At 40.3% G+C, this 14,682-nt stretch overlaps 1 protein-coding gene across 11 annotated transcripts in view; it reads right to left on the bottom strand.

Annotated features, from left to right (window-relative positions):
* HERC1 (HECT and RLD domain containing E3 ubiquitin protein ligase family member 1) overlaps positions 1-14,682 on the bottom strand; it is a 109,495-nt gene that overhangs the window by 21,016 nt on the left and 73,797 nt on the right. For 8 of the 11 annotated variants that reach the window (XM_080351064.1, XM_080351061.1, XM_080351070.1 and 5 more), the window contains exons 39-53: positions 13,403-13,601; positions 12,320-12,480; positions 10,672-10,788; positions 10,282-10,513; positions 9,520-9,644; positions 9,068-9,288; positions 7,601-7,869; positions 7,027-7,079; positions 5,858-6,058; positions 5,063-5,237; positions 4,058-4,328; positions 3,093-3,306; positions 2,097-2,356; positions 1,412-1,539; positions 348-475 (exon numbers count right to left, since the gene is read on the bottom strand). In XM_080351064.1, the coding sequence (XP_080207190.1) occupies positions 348-475; positions 1,412-1,539; positions 2,097-2,356; positions 3,093-3,306; positions 4,058-4,328; positions 5,063-5,237; positions 5,858-6,058; positions 7,027-7,079; positions 7,601-7,869; positions 9,068-9,288; positions 9,520-9,644; positions 10,282-10,513; positions 10,672-10,788; positions 12,320-12,480; positions 13,403-13,601 (2,754 nt within the window). The remainder of the gene's footprint in view (positions 1-347; positions 476-1,411; positions 1,540-2,096; positions 2,357-3,092; positions 3,307-4,057; positions 4,329-5,062; positions 5,238-5,857; positions 6,059-7,026; positions 7,080-7,600; positions 7,870-9,067; positions 9,289-9,519; positions 9,645-10,281; positions 10,514-10,671; positions 10,789-12,319; positions 12,481-13,402; positions 13,602-14,682) is intronic. The other 3 variants (XM_080351065.1, XM_080351062.1, XM_080351069.1) reach the window with 3 other exon arrangements.

The raw sequence follows: 14,682 nt of genomic DNA, 5'->3' as shown, positions 1-14,682 counted from the left end.
CCATTTTCACATTCTCCCTGTTGCACGCAGAAAGGGAATTCTTTCCAACTACAGGGTCGTATTTACAGACCAAAATTTCTAAGTGTGAACAAGCCTCACATCTCAACACTTTTGATTCAACAAGCTGATCAAGTTTTCTACTGAATTAATTGTAAATCACATACACATTTGTGGTTAGTGCCTTCCTCTAGTTAAACAGCTTTACAAGATATTCTGGAAGATGGTTGGCGTTTAAACTGGAGAGCACACACACTTAAATCCTCAGGCAAACAAATACCCACTAACATAGTGGCTTCCCTAGGAATACATCACATCATGAGGCGCCACAGGTCACTAAGAGCGCGTACCATTGACTTGCCAGATGTTCACCATCTTTTCCGTAGCTCCAGCCAGATACTTGCCACTGATGCTCCAACACACAAGAGACAAACTGAGGTCACTGGGTGATCCCAGACTTTCTTCAGAATCACCTTCTCTGCAAGAGAATGAAATAATGCAATTTTAAAAGGGCATTTCCTTTAAGCAGACAGGAAAACATAGAATTAATGAAATACTGGAGTTAAAACATGGAATCTTCCGGCCTCTGCTGCATATTTATGTAACAAATTTTTCTGCTCACAGTTCTATATTCTATTTAAAACCAGTTCAAATGACAGAATGAGGTACTAGTTATTACCACAGTAAGAAATCTGAAGTTAGGTTTCAATTTGAAAAATAAGTCTAATTATCTTTATCTATTTGTATCTCGAATGTAACATCTTTGGTGAGAGCAAAATTCTCTGGGGATTCATGAAATGAAAGAGCTTGGACAAAGGACATGAAAGACGCATCTTGCTCTCAGTTCTGGCTTAGACTCCTTCTCCTGTACAATATTGTTGCACTGTTCTAAAATGCTATTTTAAAGTTTGCCTTGGGTAACTGTAAGGGGACCACTGATATGTTTTATTGCCCTTAAGGTCATACACGACAGGCACAGTTTTTACTGATTTTAGTAATAGTAAAATGAGGGCTATGACACTGCCAGGATGCATATTTTGGCCCCAATACGGTGTCACCTCTATTTCTGAAGACGCAGGAGGCAAACCTTTGGTGTGCTCTTGCTTAAGCAGGAGACATTTCATTTGTGAATACAGCGGCTAACAGGATATTTTAACTATTAATGTAACACATGTAACAATATTCACACTAAAAGTTAACATAACAGGTAGTGATACTGTATCAGCTTGATATCTAAGTTCTGTTTTCAGTTTTAAGCTATTTAATTTCCTTCCCATGCCATAAGGACAGCAACAGCCCCAGAGGAAATATGAGAGAATGTTTGTGCAGGAGACATTGCAAGGTTGGTTCTTTTCATGATCTTGCACAATTACAGCTCGAATTCAATATCTGCTACCATAAAGAATCCACTTACAGCTTGTTGAGCACACAAGTTTGTTGCAGTGAATACTGCTTCTTGGTGACGTTCCACACTCTGATGGTGCCATCATTGCCACTAGTTGCCAAAAGTCCCTTTTTATTGCACCAAACGCATGTCATGACCTACAAATACCAAAGGAATCATGGCAAACCCGCAATTTAAAGCTAAAGCTTAGGTACATTTGTTCTCTAATATTAAACAAACACTAACCAATGGGACAAAGCATTAGCTGCATTATTGAAACACACTTTACAATCAACCCAAAGATACTGGTGTACTTTTACGGTACCACGCGCTGTAATTCATCACGCTTTATAGGGACGCTACACTTCATTCAGCCCCGTGCCCCACAGGCCACTATCGCACAGAATACTGGACAAAGACGTTAACGATTATGACAGAAAAATCAATGCCAATTAAGATCTAGTCTAAGGAAAGATGTTGGGTGATTCCACTGGCTTCATGGACTGTAAGAACACTCTCATGCCCCCTTTAATTCAAGCTTCCAAGCAGCTGAGTGTTTTTCTGCATCAGAGGGACCATCAGCAATAAATCACCACAAAATTACTTCTTGTGGGAGATCATTTCAATCAGTATATTCGTAAAATACTAGTACTTTTCTGTATTCTACAAAAGAGAGTATTGAAATCCACGCAGCTGCGGGGGAAATCACGCTTACCTTGTTCTGATGAGCCTCCAGTTTGATGAAGGAACATTTTCGTAAGTCTCCCCCCATATCAGCGAGGGTCTGAGGAACAGTTTGATTATCTCGATCGTGCGCTGCCAGAGTTCGCACCAGCTGCTGAGCAGCCCACTGCCTGTGCTGGGAAGATAACCTTGAGGAGAGGCAGCAAGCTGCCAGGGCGTTAGCCAGTTCCAGAGGGCCTACAGCAGAAGGATCATAGGAAGGATGGGCATACAAATGGGCAATTAAACCTGCTTAAACAAAACAATGAGATGATGCCTAGATGAGTGCCAAACAGAATTACACAGATGAACACAGCATTAGCCATAATTTCCAGAAAGAAAGGAAAGAGGTTACTAGAGATCATGTTAACTATCAGAAAAACCACTCCTGATACTAAGAGAAAAATAACCCCCTTTAAAATGTCACCAAAAGCCCTTAAGAATAGAATTACAAATAGTCCTATTGCCACCATATGTAAAATGGTTGTTCACAGAGCAAGTGCTTTTTCAATAGGAAAATAAGCTGCTGTCACTGCAGCTGCTTTTTGGCTCCCCGGCCTCTCCCAGCAGAGGCGGCACAACTTTCTCCCTCAGGGACAGAACAGCCACCAACTGTTATTCCCCTGATCGCATCGCGTGGCACAACCGAGGCTGAATGTCTCAGCCATATGGCTTTGAATCCACACAGTTCAGGGTTTTTTTGAAGTGGTGGCATCTATGCAATAAGATAATTTCTCTAAGTAAAACTGTTGTACTAAACAATAAGATTACTTGGATTAAAACAAGTTTTGTACATTGGTTTAGTGCCAGAGTTACATTAATAGTTGGACTTGATCTCATGGGTCTTTTCCAACTAGAACTATTCTATGATTCTGTGATTTTTTGAAAGTATATTTACTTTTATATTATTCTAGGAAGTCTCTCCTTTAATATAAATGAGGAATAGAAGATTTAATAATCAACATTTAAAAACAAAGCTATATCATACCTTTCTTTTCAATTTCAGCTTTATCATAATTTGGCCTCAGTTTGGCCCCTTTGTCTGCCAAAAGCGCTACAAGTGCTTGAGTAACCACAAAATTCGGAGATGTAACAAGTTTGTTTTCTTCTGCAATTCCTCTTAAAAAACTTGGCAAAAATTTCCGCTGAATTGGATCATCAACTGTTGTCAAGTTTACACCAGTTGCTGCAGAAATCAAATTCTAAAAAGAAACAATTAAAGACAATAAATAACCAGAACAAACAGAAAAATCAAACTTTGGGAAATATTTTTAGTTGAACAAATCATGCAGAGTTTTAAATACTTCAGTTTATTTTCAGAAATTCTCAGCTCCCAACTGCTTCTATTTTAACAGGCAAGAATCATGTGCAATATGGAATCTAAGTCTCCTGCCCTGAGGGGTACCCAGTCTTAATGCAGCCAAAAAAGGAATTGCTGTCAAGAACAAAGGAGCTTAGAGAAGAACTTTTTATAAAGTTGTGCACCTGTTGGTAACATAAGAAGCAGTAACACAAGAAAATCCAGTATCTCATCCAACACTTGTATTTTTTCCAATTTCAAACTTGGAAGAACAAAACAATTACTCTGATGGCTTAGAAGTTTTGTGACGCGTGTGAAGTCCTGCTGCATGTTCACAGCCGCAGATCATACGTTTCTAAATACAAGCAATCTGTGCTCCACACAGAGTTGACTCAATTAAAAAACCCAAAAACTTCAACAGAAAAAGCCTGTCGATACAAAAAGCACATCCATTCTTCTCCACTTGAAAAGAGCACTCAGGAAAAACATGCCCTTGTTCAGGCCCATGAACAAGAACTCTAAAGAGATCCTCAAACTGGGGGCGGCCCCATCACAGTCCAGAAGATAAAAGCACAGATATGTACAGACCAGATTGCTCCATCTCATGTATAAGTAGTTTAATATAAATATGTACATTGAAATAACAGTCCTACCTGTGTACATAACTGCACCAGCAGTTTGGCAGCACTAGGAGTGTTGGAGGCCAAACAGCCCACGGCCGTACTCAGATAGGCCAGACAAGAGATGGGTTTGCTGGTTTTGCTGTGGATTCCTCGGGACCGCTCGGCGGGACTCGAGGCCGTGGCTGGACTGGTGGAGAGCCCGGCTCTGCCCGCCGCCGCCAGGCACATCAAACGCACCAAAGTCCTGATGTCCGTCAGTCCCAAGGATTCAAGGCCAGCTGCCAGGCTGCAGCTGGAACCGCTGTCAAAAGTGAATAGAAATGCTCTTGGTTTCGTTAGTACATTTTAAAAGAAAGTTATGTTTGGTTAAAGCTATTCCCAAGCAGCAGTGAACACGGCCTGCGGGACCAGCTGGACATTGTTACATGCAGGGGGAAGGAGAAAGAGAAATGAAGCTGCAGCTCTTCCACTCCTTTTCTTTTAAGCTGAAGACAAAAACACATCACAGACTTGCCCTTGCAAAAATCCACGAGTTTCCTTGGAATCACTCAAATTTTATGGATAACTGGTGTTTAGAGTTCTGCTATGGCAATACGCACAGGTACATGTCAGATCTCTGCGATGGCTTCACGGCTGCACAGCTATCTTGTACAGAGCCAGTTTTTAAATCCTCACACCCCACCAACTGCTGCACTCCAACTGCTGCACTTCAGCTGCGTTCCTCTAATGTTTACCTCTAAGTCCTGACACTTGCCACGAACAAAGCCTCGCTGACAAAGGCAGCAGCTTTGTTTTCCAAATGGCTGATACTACTGGAGTTCATTTGCCACATAAGATGTAGAGTTTCTTTCATAAAGTTTGAAGATAGGGTTAAAAATAATAGAATCATCTGAACTTTTTCTCTTAATAGCATGACACAAGTACATAAAATGAAAATCACTTTCCCAAATAGCTTAAAACCACATCTCTATCAAACACAGCTTGGTAACTGGTCCCAAACGGAAAGGTGGAAGTGTTGCCAAGGACGCCACAAACCTGACGGACAGGAGCGAGAGCGCTCTCATCACCATGGTTCTTGCCAGGAGGACCTGGGCAGCAGCTGTCACTCTTCTGAGAGCCATAACGCGGTCGTGGGGATTCACCAGGGCAGCTGCTTGTTCTCCTAAGGTTATCCTGCCGGAAGAGCTTTTTTCTATAGAGCCGTGACAGCCTTGGAAATAATGATGATGATTTGTGTTAGTGTTTAAAGAAAAACAAAACAGTATCATACAGAAAAAAGTGCAGAAGAAAACTGGGCCCAAGTTTGCAAATTACTCATTAATTTTTCAACATTTCAGACATACAGAACTACAGTGATAATGACCGAGAGGGAAACACACTCCTGAAATACACTCCATAATTTAGTTATTCCTTGTTTTCAAAGACACATCAGCACAACTTGACAGTACTCAAGTTAATGTCGATTCCTCTCTTTTCCTTTAGAGGGGGCTACAAACACACATATTGATCCTGCATTTCAATAGGCTGCTCAGTAAGCCCAACTTAAATCCATGAATCCATCTGTGAGTTCTGCAAAGCAGCTACCAGCATTCACTGTAGGACTACAGTCACAATTTCATGAGTAAATCAAAGCTTTGAACCTTCTGCCAATAAAAATACCTCATATTCCTCTCTCTGACTCCCCCAGAATAAAGGGGCAATTTAGAACTCTTGTCTGCACTTGCTCATGGCGGGAGGCAGGAAAGACTCAAACTATTCCTGCATTGCCCCTATAAAATCACACCGAAGGAGGGGTGTTTCTGCTTTGGACAAAACTCATTTCAAATGTACCTATTTGCATCAGTGTCTCTTCCATACTGTTGGTGGCTGTCACCATAGCAACCGAAGCACCCAGAGGGTCGCTGTCAGGGAACTGGACAGGCTCAGGTACAATACGTCGATCGTTCAACCCAAGAGGCCCAGCCAGTAATTCAAACTCCTCTTCTCCTGTCAGCTTTTCGTCTTCGTCTACATCTAACATATCCCAGTCTTCTAGAATTCGAGAAACGTCATCAGACTTGGTTACAAAAGCTAAAATATTAAATCATTTCAATTAATTAAAACAGAAAACAATACAGGGTAAAAAACGTGGATTGCAATCTGTAATATAGTAGTCTTAATAACCCATCTTCTGATGTTGACACAGACACCACATTGTGAATCAGAAAATCAAAAACCCGCTCTTGCCCCGCTCCATTTAATTTGGTCCTTATTTCTACTGCAGAGAAGTTTCATAGAAGATTCTCTGAAGCATCAAACCAGTTTTTTTTCCAAAACACAGAAATGAGAGGCTGTGACATCTCAAAACCTGGAATATAGTGTGAAGTGTAGACATGCAGTTGTGCTTTAAATCTTGATAACAGGTGCATGTTCCAAAGGAGTCAACAGTGAAGACAGACACCAGAAATTTCTGGTCCTCGTACTTATCCAGAAAGTATGTATGTAGTTCTTAGGTCGCAAGTGTACACCCAGGATTTTGTTTCTCATTCCCAGGAAATTAAAAAAAAGCGCTATAATTGCAACTGAGTTCTGCATTGCATTCACTTCCCAACTTCTATTTTTTCCTCTATTGGGATTTGGACTTGCTGTTAAGTTGTGGAGCACCCGTTTACTCTTACACAGACAAATATGCTAGATCATACAGCTGGGATCATGCAAGCTACACAAAGGCCCAGAATCAAACAATCATCTGGGAAAGGTTTCCTGCAGTCACCAGAAACAATCTGTTTAAAGAGAAAGCGCCCTCGGGACACGCTCTGCTCCTACTAAGGTAGAAAAAGTAAGACCAAGCCTAATGACAGACTTCTGAGACTCTAACTACAGCTAGGGTGAAGAAGCTTTTAAATACACCTTCCCATTCAGTGTCCCAAAAGCTTCATTTGCATGAAGCACCTTCATGTAAAAATAAAACACCGTGCAAGTGCAAAGTATTAAAGATCTTCAGCAACTTAAAAACGTACCTTCATAGACACTGTCTTGTTTACCTATTAAATCAGGAGCCTGGCCTTTGTACCTGTATGAAAAAATAACAAAGAAAATATCTAATAATCTACATATATGCATAAGAATGTTAAACTTGGTCTACTGTTAAGTTACTCTACTGTTAGATCGGTGTAGATATGATTTCTGGAAATGGCGAGTAACAGAGAAAGAAATAAAAGGGCGTCTACAAGTGTCTTTGGAGAGAGAAAGCGTCCTGCAGTACTAATGTGAGAAAGGCCCATAAAAATACTGCAACTGACAGACAAAATTGAAAAAGGAAGTTTCTGAAAGTCAACAAGAGTAGGCAACGTCCCAAGAAAGAATTCCTTGTTTTTCACTTAGAAATAGAAATATCGAGACAACTTTTTTTTCTAAATATGCATTTGTTGAATATAGAGAATGATTTTAAGTCTCAATTAAAATAAATAAAGACGAATTCTGCTAGGAGTTTCCATTTCTTCACTCAAATTCTTAAAATGCTAATGCCAGTAAACATTTTAAAGTAGTTTTCTTCCTTCACAGAGGGCATCCCACCCTCATGTACTTCTGTACCTTTCAGAAGTTGACGTTTTAGACTTGCTCTTCAGGGCTAAGTACTTCTCCCTGCAGACACCGCACAGTAAGTAATAGGGATTTCCGCTGCCGCATTCCCCGCCGAACCAGCCGTCGACGTAGGAGCCGTTGCTGCGATAGCCCTGCCGGTTGGCGCTGCGCCCGCAGCCCGGGTGGTTCCTCTTCATGTGCTGGTTGAAGCTGACGACGCTGGACTCGCACAGCTCACAAACCACCACCTCCTCCCGGTCTTCAGAGTCGCACACGTGCTGCACGGCCAGATTGCCACATGTTATTTGTGCACGGTAAGTATCTTCATCTTAGTTATAAAAGAGGCCAATATTCTTAGGTGGATGTTCCTCCCTGCGTCTGTTACACGCACGCAAGGATATTTAAATGGGTATCTTGCACAAAAGCGAAGCAGAAATAGACAATTTATGACATAATGAAGAACAGACCACCTCAGAACATGGAAAACATTCCCAGGTAAACATTCAGAGGATGAGATTCTCTTATTTCATTTCAGATTTGATGCAAAATTCTAGACAGTCTAACTTGTCACATATAACTCTGCTAGTTCGCATTCCATGCTGTAAGTTCTCTGAATCTCCTCAGAACTTGACTGGATCCAACAAAGAATCCTTTTTTTTTCCAGACAATCAGACTTTACATTTACTGAGCAGCAACAATTATCATTTGTGTCAATTAATTTCAAGGCTTAGTCTGAATCTAAAGTTCATTCTTCCAGAACAACATCTCTGTCCTAAGTCAGTAATTCCATTGTGATGTTCCAGTGAAACAAGCTCTCTGAAAAATTCAATACACATCCTGAAACTTGCTTCCATATGAGTCAGGGGACATTGTAATTAGGAGCTGAAAGCTCAGTCTTGTGGGTTGCTTGTCTAATTTGACATGGATAATCCAAATTCTAATAAGCTGCTGTTACTATGTTTCCTTTCCACCTCAAAACTATTTTAGTGGGCTGTACAACAGCTGAGTGAGGGCTGTCACCATAGTTTTCCCAGAGAATGAAGTATATGACATGATTAAATTAAAACTGATTCAAATTCAAATTACTTTGCTATAGATCAGATGATATTATTATTATTATTATTATTATTATCATTACAGTAAAGTGTTCATTATCCCACACAGCTAAGCAATCTGGAACATCTACTTAATTTCTAAGTGATATCACCAAAACAACTACACTGGTTTTGTTCTCATCCTTCAGCAAAGGGAGAAGAAAAACCATGTACGTGTAGAAGTACAGAGCAAGAAACATGAGAAGGCACCGTTCTTAATCTAAAAGTGAAGCTACAGGATATAAGAAAATTATAAGCATTGCTGGCATTTAGTAAGATATTTTCCAACAGGCTATAAGCATACGCATGTTACTTTAAATGTAAAATCATCACCATGCAAAAAGCAGTAAGTTGAAGCAGCCCCCGCTGCAGTCACACACACCCAGGTAGGCCAATCCAGTACCTCCGGAATCCACATTCCCAGAATATCATTATCACCGGCCAGGTCTTGCCCGAACATCGCTTCCATGGCTTCGTCATCCAGGTCGATCTCCAGCTCCTCATCCAAGTTGAAGTCATAAAGCGCCCCCGGGTCCTGCTGTGCGGATATCCCTTCCCTTCGGCTCTGATTCCTGTGGGCCTGCACGGAGCGGTATAATCCCGCTCAAGTGAGAAAAAAAAAGGAAAGTAGTACTTTTATTTTGCATGTAATAAAGATGACTGAACTTCCAGCTCCTTTTTGCTTTAACTCTTCTGCTAAACATAAGCTACTTATTACCACAGAGAACACTTCAGTTAAATACACACGGATACACATTTGAGGAAGAGTTTTGTGACTCTCATGCCAAGTACCAATCCCCATCCTCTTCCCGGAAAGTCTCTCCATGTACTTACCAGCACGTGCCAGCAATGTTCGGGCAGCTAAATCAAATTTGTGCCTTCTGGTGACAGCTGATCGACTCCTACAAGGAGGTCCGCTTGCAGAAGCCGCATTGTCCACGTGATCCATGTTATCAGGGCTACAAGAATTGGTAATTTACAGGTAAATCAAACCAAGTTGTGAAAACCACATACAGTAAGTAAGGAAAAAGAATAAGATCGTATTTATTGGTATTTTTCTTTCACGGAAGTAAAAAAAAGAATTTGGAATTCCACTGCAGCACATATTTACTGTCTTTTTGCCCGCGAGATTAACCTCAAACAAATGAGATGCGGCAATGTCAACACCTATTCAATGCTTCCATAGTGCCTAAGCACTATGGGGAGAGCACTCATGCTGCCTATGTTAATTACATAGGTTTCCTCTCCTTTTTCAAATGAACCTTTCTGTTGTTGCTACCTCAGTCATTCCCTCTTTTGCAAAACAGGAATTCGAATTACTCAACCACTACTTTTAGGATTAAAAACAAACCAAAAGAAAACCAGCCCCGCTCCTCCTCGCTTAATTGATAGTTTAGATCTAAAGTTGTGAAGGTGACTGAGAAAGGAAACTTCAGTTCAAACCAAGAATTCATTTATAAAGAAAAATGCAGAAAAATGCTGTAACCAAATTCGAAAGTGTCATTACAAAGTAATGTTCTGTCAGCAACAAAGAACTGGAGAGATTTCCAGTTTCAGCAGCAGATTACAAGCAACTAGAAGAAAATTACATATCACCTTTCGCTAAAGCCTTCCTCCATTTCAGTGGCATCGGCAGAAGGGATGTCACCCGGTGACTGCAAATAACAATAATCGCTGGACTTTCCACCGCTTCCAGAGACTATTGTCCCATGCCGTGAATCTGCTGTCCCTTCTGACTGGGGCTCTTCATCGTCCTCGTTTCCAGGGTGCTCGATCATCCACATGGCCAGCACCGTGATGTTTTGTGCATCTGCTTCTCCTCTGGCACCTGAAAGCAGAAAATCACCCTTCAAAACTGTATTACATCACTGATGAGGGGAAAAAGAATTTTTTCCATTAATGGTTCTAGAACTTTAAGTATTCCAGTGGAAAAGAAGGGTTTCATAGTTATCTGATTTTTCAGTTTAGACTGATATTATCACTTACCTGTAGCTTCCATGGCCTTTGCAATTTGTCTGAGGGAGAACCCCATTTCTAACAAGGGAACAGCAATGGCCGGAGGAGGGGGGGATGTTGAAAGCCGGCTGCTCGGATCGGACAAAGCTTGAAAGACAGAAAACGTTCAATGTAAAGTGCAGAAATCCTTCTTTCGTGTTACTTTACTAGACCTTATTTCAATATTTTAGATTCAAATGAGGGAATAATTGCCCTTAACAATTTTCCAGTACTTTGCACAAAGCGAGACGCTTTCTGAATTAAACCAGACAGTGTTCATTTTTATTGATAAGATACAGACAATATAAGCCTCTGTTTAATCAAGTAGTGATGATATTCAATGAACTATTTCGTTTAAGGTATTTCTAAGAAGTTGATTTCCATTTAAAACTGCATTGATTTAGCTATTTGATTTATATTTAGGTAGACTCCATAAAGTTATCCTTGTCCAAATCATCAAAATTCCCAAATGTTTTGAGATCCCACCAATGCACATTCCCCTTAAGGTACAGTAAGAGGCCTCAACTAAGCTGGTGCCATATCTGGAATGTCTGCTTGCAGATGACAGCTGTATTTCTGTGCAAAGAGTCTTTCAAGGGGCTCTGAAAAGGTCGGTCACTGACCAAAACAACACAGTTTCGTTATCATGCCATAAAAGTGAGGTCTGATCAATGAAGGCATCGACAATGTTCTAACAAACCCTGTTGTAAAGACAGTATCATGACCAGCACCAAGTCATCTTAGAAAAAAAAAAGGATCAAACTAGGCAGACATGTTGCTATGCAACAAATGAAACAGCTAAAAGACCCAACTAACACCATGGACATAAGGCAAGAATAAGAAGTTGTATCAGTCAGGAATTTTAAAGCATGGACTTTGTTTCTCAGCACTGAGAATGAAATCTGGAGAATACACTCTAACCCAGTCTCTTCTACTCATTTCATACAAAACATACCGACTTCTATTTTTCTTTTTGGCATTATCTCCTTTGCATCACAACACTAATTTGTGCTCGTTAGAAGCTCAAGACTCTCACGCAACAGTTTGCTCGGCTCCTAGCTGCGTATGCTGGAATGGAGCAAGTGTCTGTTCTGAGCAGTACGGTGCAGGCAGGAACAGAACTTCCACGAACAGAAGCCTCCCATCACCTCCACATGAGGAGCCCAGGAAGGCTGGACAGCCCTTTCTGTCTCATTAAACAAGATTAACTGGAATGAGCTACACTGGTGTATGTATCATAAAATACACCAATTCTTGTTTTATGCACAGTGTATGGTCTAACAAAAGCCAGAAACTCAGTGCACTAAATAGTGACACACACCTAAGGAAACAAACCCAAATCAGATTAACATTTTAAAGTAATTACTAATTACACTGCATTCTCGTTATGTACATGTAGTTTGCAATCCATTCCACAGCTTTTTAAAGCTAATTTCATTTGCTTGAGGAAGTCTATAGCCAGACAATCTACAGTGTTTTTTCTTAGGACAGCCATTAAAAGGTTTCCAACAATGCTTTGCATGTTAGGTTGCATTAAAAAGAAATTCTGTTGGTTTTCAACATATTAAAAACACTACACCAAACTTCTGCGAATTTCCTAACTTGTCCAGGTTGCTATTTACATGGCCTACACGTTTACCTGTACGATTGGCCGGCCGAGCCGACTGGGAATCAGGAGAAGTCAAGCTCTGTCTCCTTCCAACTTCATCTGAAGGAGATGTTGGTAACGAAGATATGGGAGGGGTCTGAGCACGTCGTGCTGGAAGTACAGTTGTAGTTGGATAGCTGGAGAACATTTGCCTTCAAAAAAGAACAAAATACATTTATATTAAAAAGAGCTACACTGAAAACGGCCTGACACAAGGAAAACACCTAATTAGAGTGCACACATTGAGTTTTGTAAGGGTACAACACAACACAGACACGGGGGTGGGCAGGAAAACCCTGCTGGAACAGCTCATTCCTACCACCTCTGCTTGGGAACTTCAGTTTTAAGTATGCACCTAAAAACCCTCCTAGACCAAGAGCTGTCCTAGGAGATGAAAGAGAAGGAAACACTATCCATTTCCCTGCTTTGTTCAGAACTCAGCCCCACTAATAAATCAGGGGAGTATTTTACTTTCACTGTCTTGGTAGCAGGACATCGTTCTGGCTTTTGTCAAATTATATCTGCAAAAGCTCTAAGAACAGAGGTCAGATATGTCAACAGAATTAATAAACTTAGAACAGGACTCTATTGAATGTAAAACAGATTTTCTTCTATGTCAGAAACAGCCTCTGCAGTTTAACTAGCTGTACCTTCCATTTCAGTATGTGAGGGTAGGATGAACTGAGGTTTTACCTTGCAGGATGTCACCTACAAACTAAGATCTACTCTAGTCTGAGAATCAGCAACTATTTGTTAAAACTACAGAATTTCAGACATTTTTCATTTAAACATGAGAACTCAAGGACAACATAAGGAAGGTATTTTCTCCTGTCTTGAAGAATTCAGATGTTACATCTATATATATACACAGTTATATGAAAAGCTTAAGGGCTTTTCATTTCTAGTAACACTTGTTCTGTAAGGCAAGGTAACGAATTAAATCCTGTGTGCTGCAGAGGCGGTGCCTGCTGGGGAACACAAATACCAGCATTTTCAAGGGCTTAGACATATAAACTACACAACTGGTTCCCTACACCCACAAAGTCACACATGCTGACAATAAAGCTATTTTACCTAAGCAGACTGAGAGGCATCACACCAGGCGATTCCGAAGCTGGGACCGTTTCGGTGTCCGTGACCGGGGTGGTAGCAGTGGTCGTGTCCTCCAGAGAGCTGCTCATGAAAGACGTCGTGCTGGAGGCAGAAGGGCTGGTTGTAACCGGGGTCTGGGCTTGCTGAGCCTGGTCACCTTCTTCCGCTTGTTGATCTACGTCTGCAACAGAGAAAGGACATTATAGGAACATCAGTATCATTGTGTAGAGCAAAAGAGGAGCTGTGACTAAGCTTTCAAAACTAACTATAATTAGTTATGGGTGTGCAAACATGCACATCATACAAATATTTCTGCCAATCACTTAAGTGAAGAAATCAGTCTACTGGCTCTTACTGTTGCCATATCGATATGAGGTAAATACTAAACAAGTCTTTCCAGATGAAAATAGAAGCCATTTACTTGGTTAGATATCATGATATTTAGATTTAGAGGTTTAGATTTATAATTCTGACAGCTAGGATTATTCTCTTAGGCAAAAGGGAAAGAGGTGTTAGATACGGAAATAGAACTGATTAACTATAAAGCTATTTTGAACTCAGCTGTGTAACTGATTTTTGAAGGGTGCTTTTGGTTGGTTTAGAAGTTGTCCTCAAGACAGTAAAGAACCAGATAGTGCAGTAATTAGCTTTAATATTTTAGATTCTTTTTGTTTAAATTTATTTAAATGGTTTCCCTGAAGATGAAAACTGTAATAAATGTATTTTTAAGAAGGAAAAAGCATTTTCTTTTCAGCTTCTGTTAGTGCAATGCCAAATAACTCTGGAAAAAAACCCTCAGAAAACAATATTTCAAAACCAAAGCCCTGCAGCTGATCTAGAGATTTTCACAGACAGAAACACAGGTTCCTGACACCCTGAACACACAGACACACACACACGCTCAGCATCATCTGTTAACGTGACCGCACACAATCACATCTAACAGCAGTGAACTTGATGATATTTATGTCACATCCAAATCCTTCTGATACGTACACACAGAACTGCTCATTTTATTTTAAAAAGTATTAAAGACAAATGAGAAACTTATGTTTCTGATTGACTGATATGCATTTGCTTTTTATTAAAATAGGAAATTGGGGGAAAGGCAAAAAAGTCAGTATTATATCTAAAAACAGCAAAACATCTTTGTAAAACTTCTTTGTCCAATTAAGATTCCTCCAAAGTATAACCACTATAAAACTAGAAGACTATGCTACTCGTATTATTGTTACTATTAATTTTAAGAGAAATAAAAAAAT

The sequence above is a fragment of the Nesoenas mayeri genome (genome assembly GCF_963082525.1).
Source record: "Nesoenas mayeri genome assembly, chromosome: 11".
Taxonomy (NCBI): domain Eukaryota; kingdom Metazoa; phylum Chordata; class Aves; order Columbiformes; family Columbidae; genus Nesoenas; species Nesoenas mayeri.
This window is presented reverse-complemented; position numbering and strand designations above follow the sequence as displayed.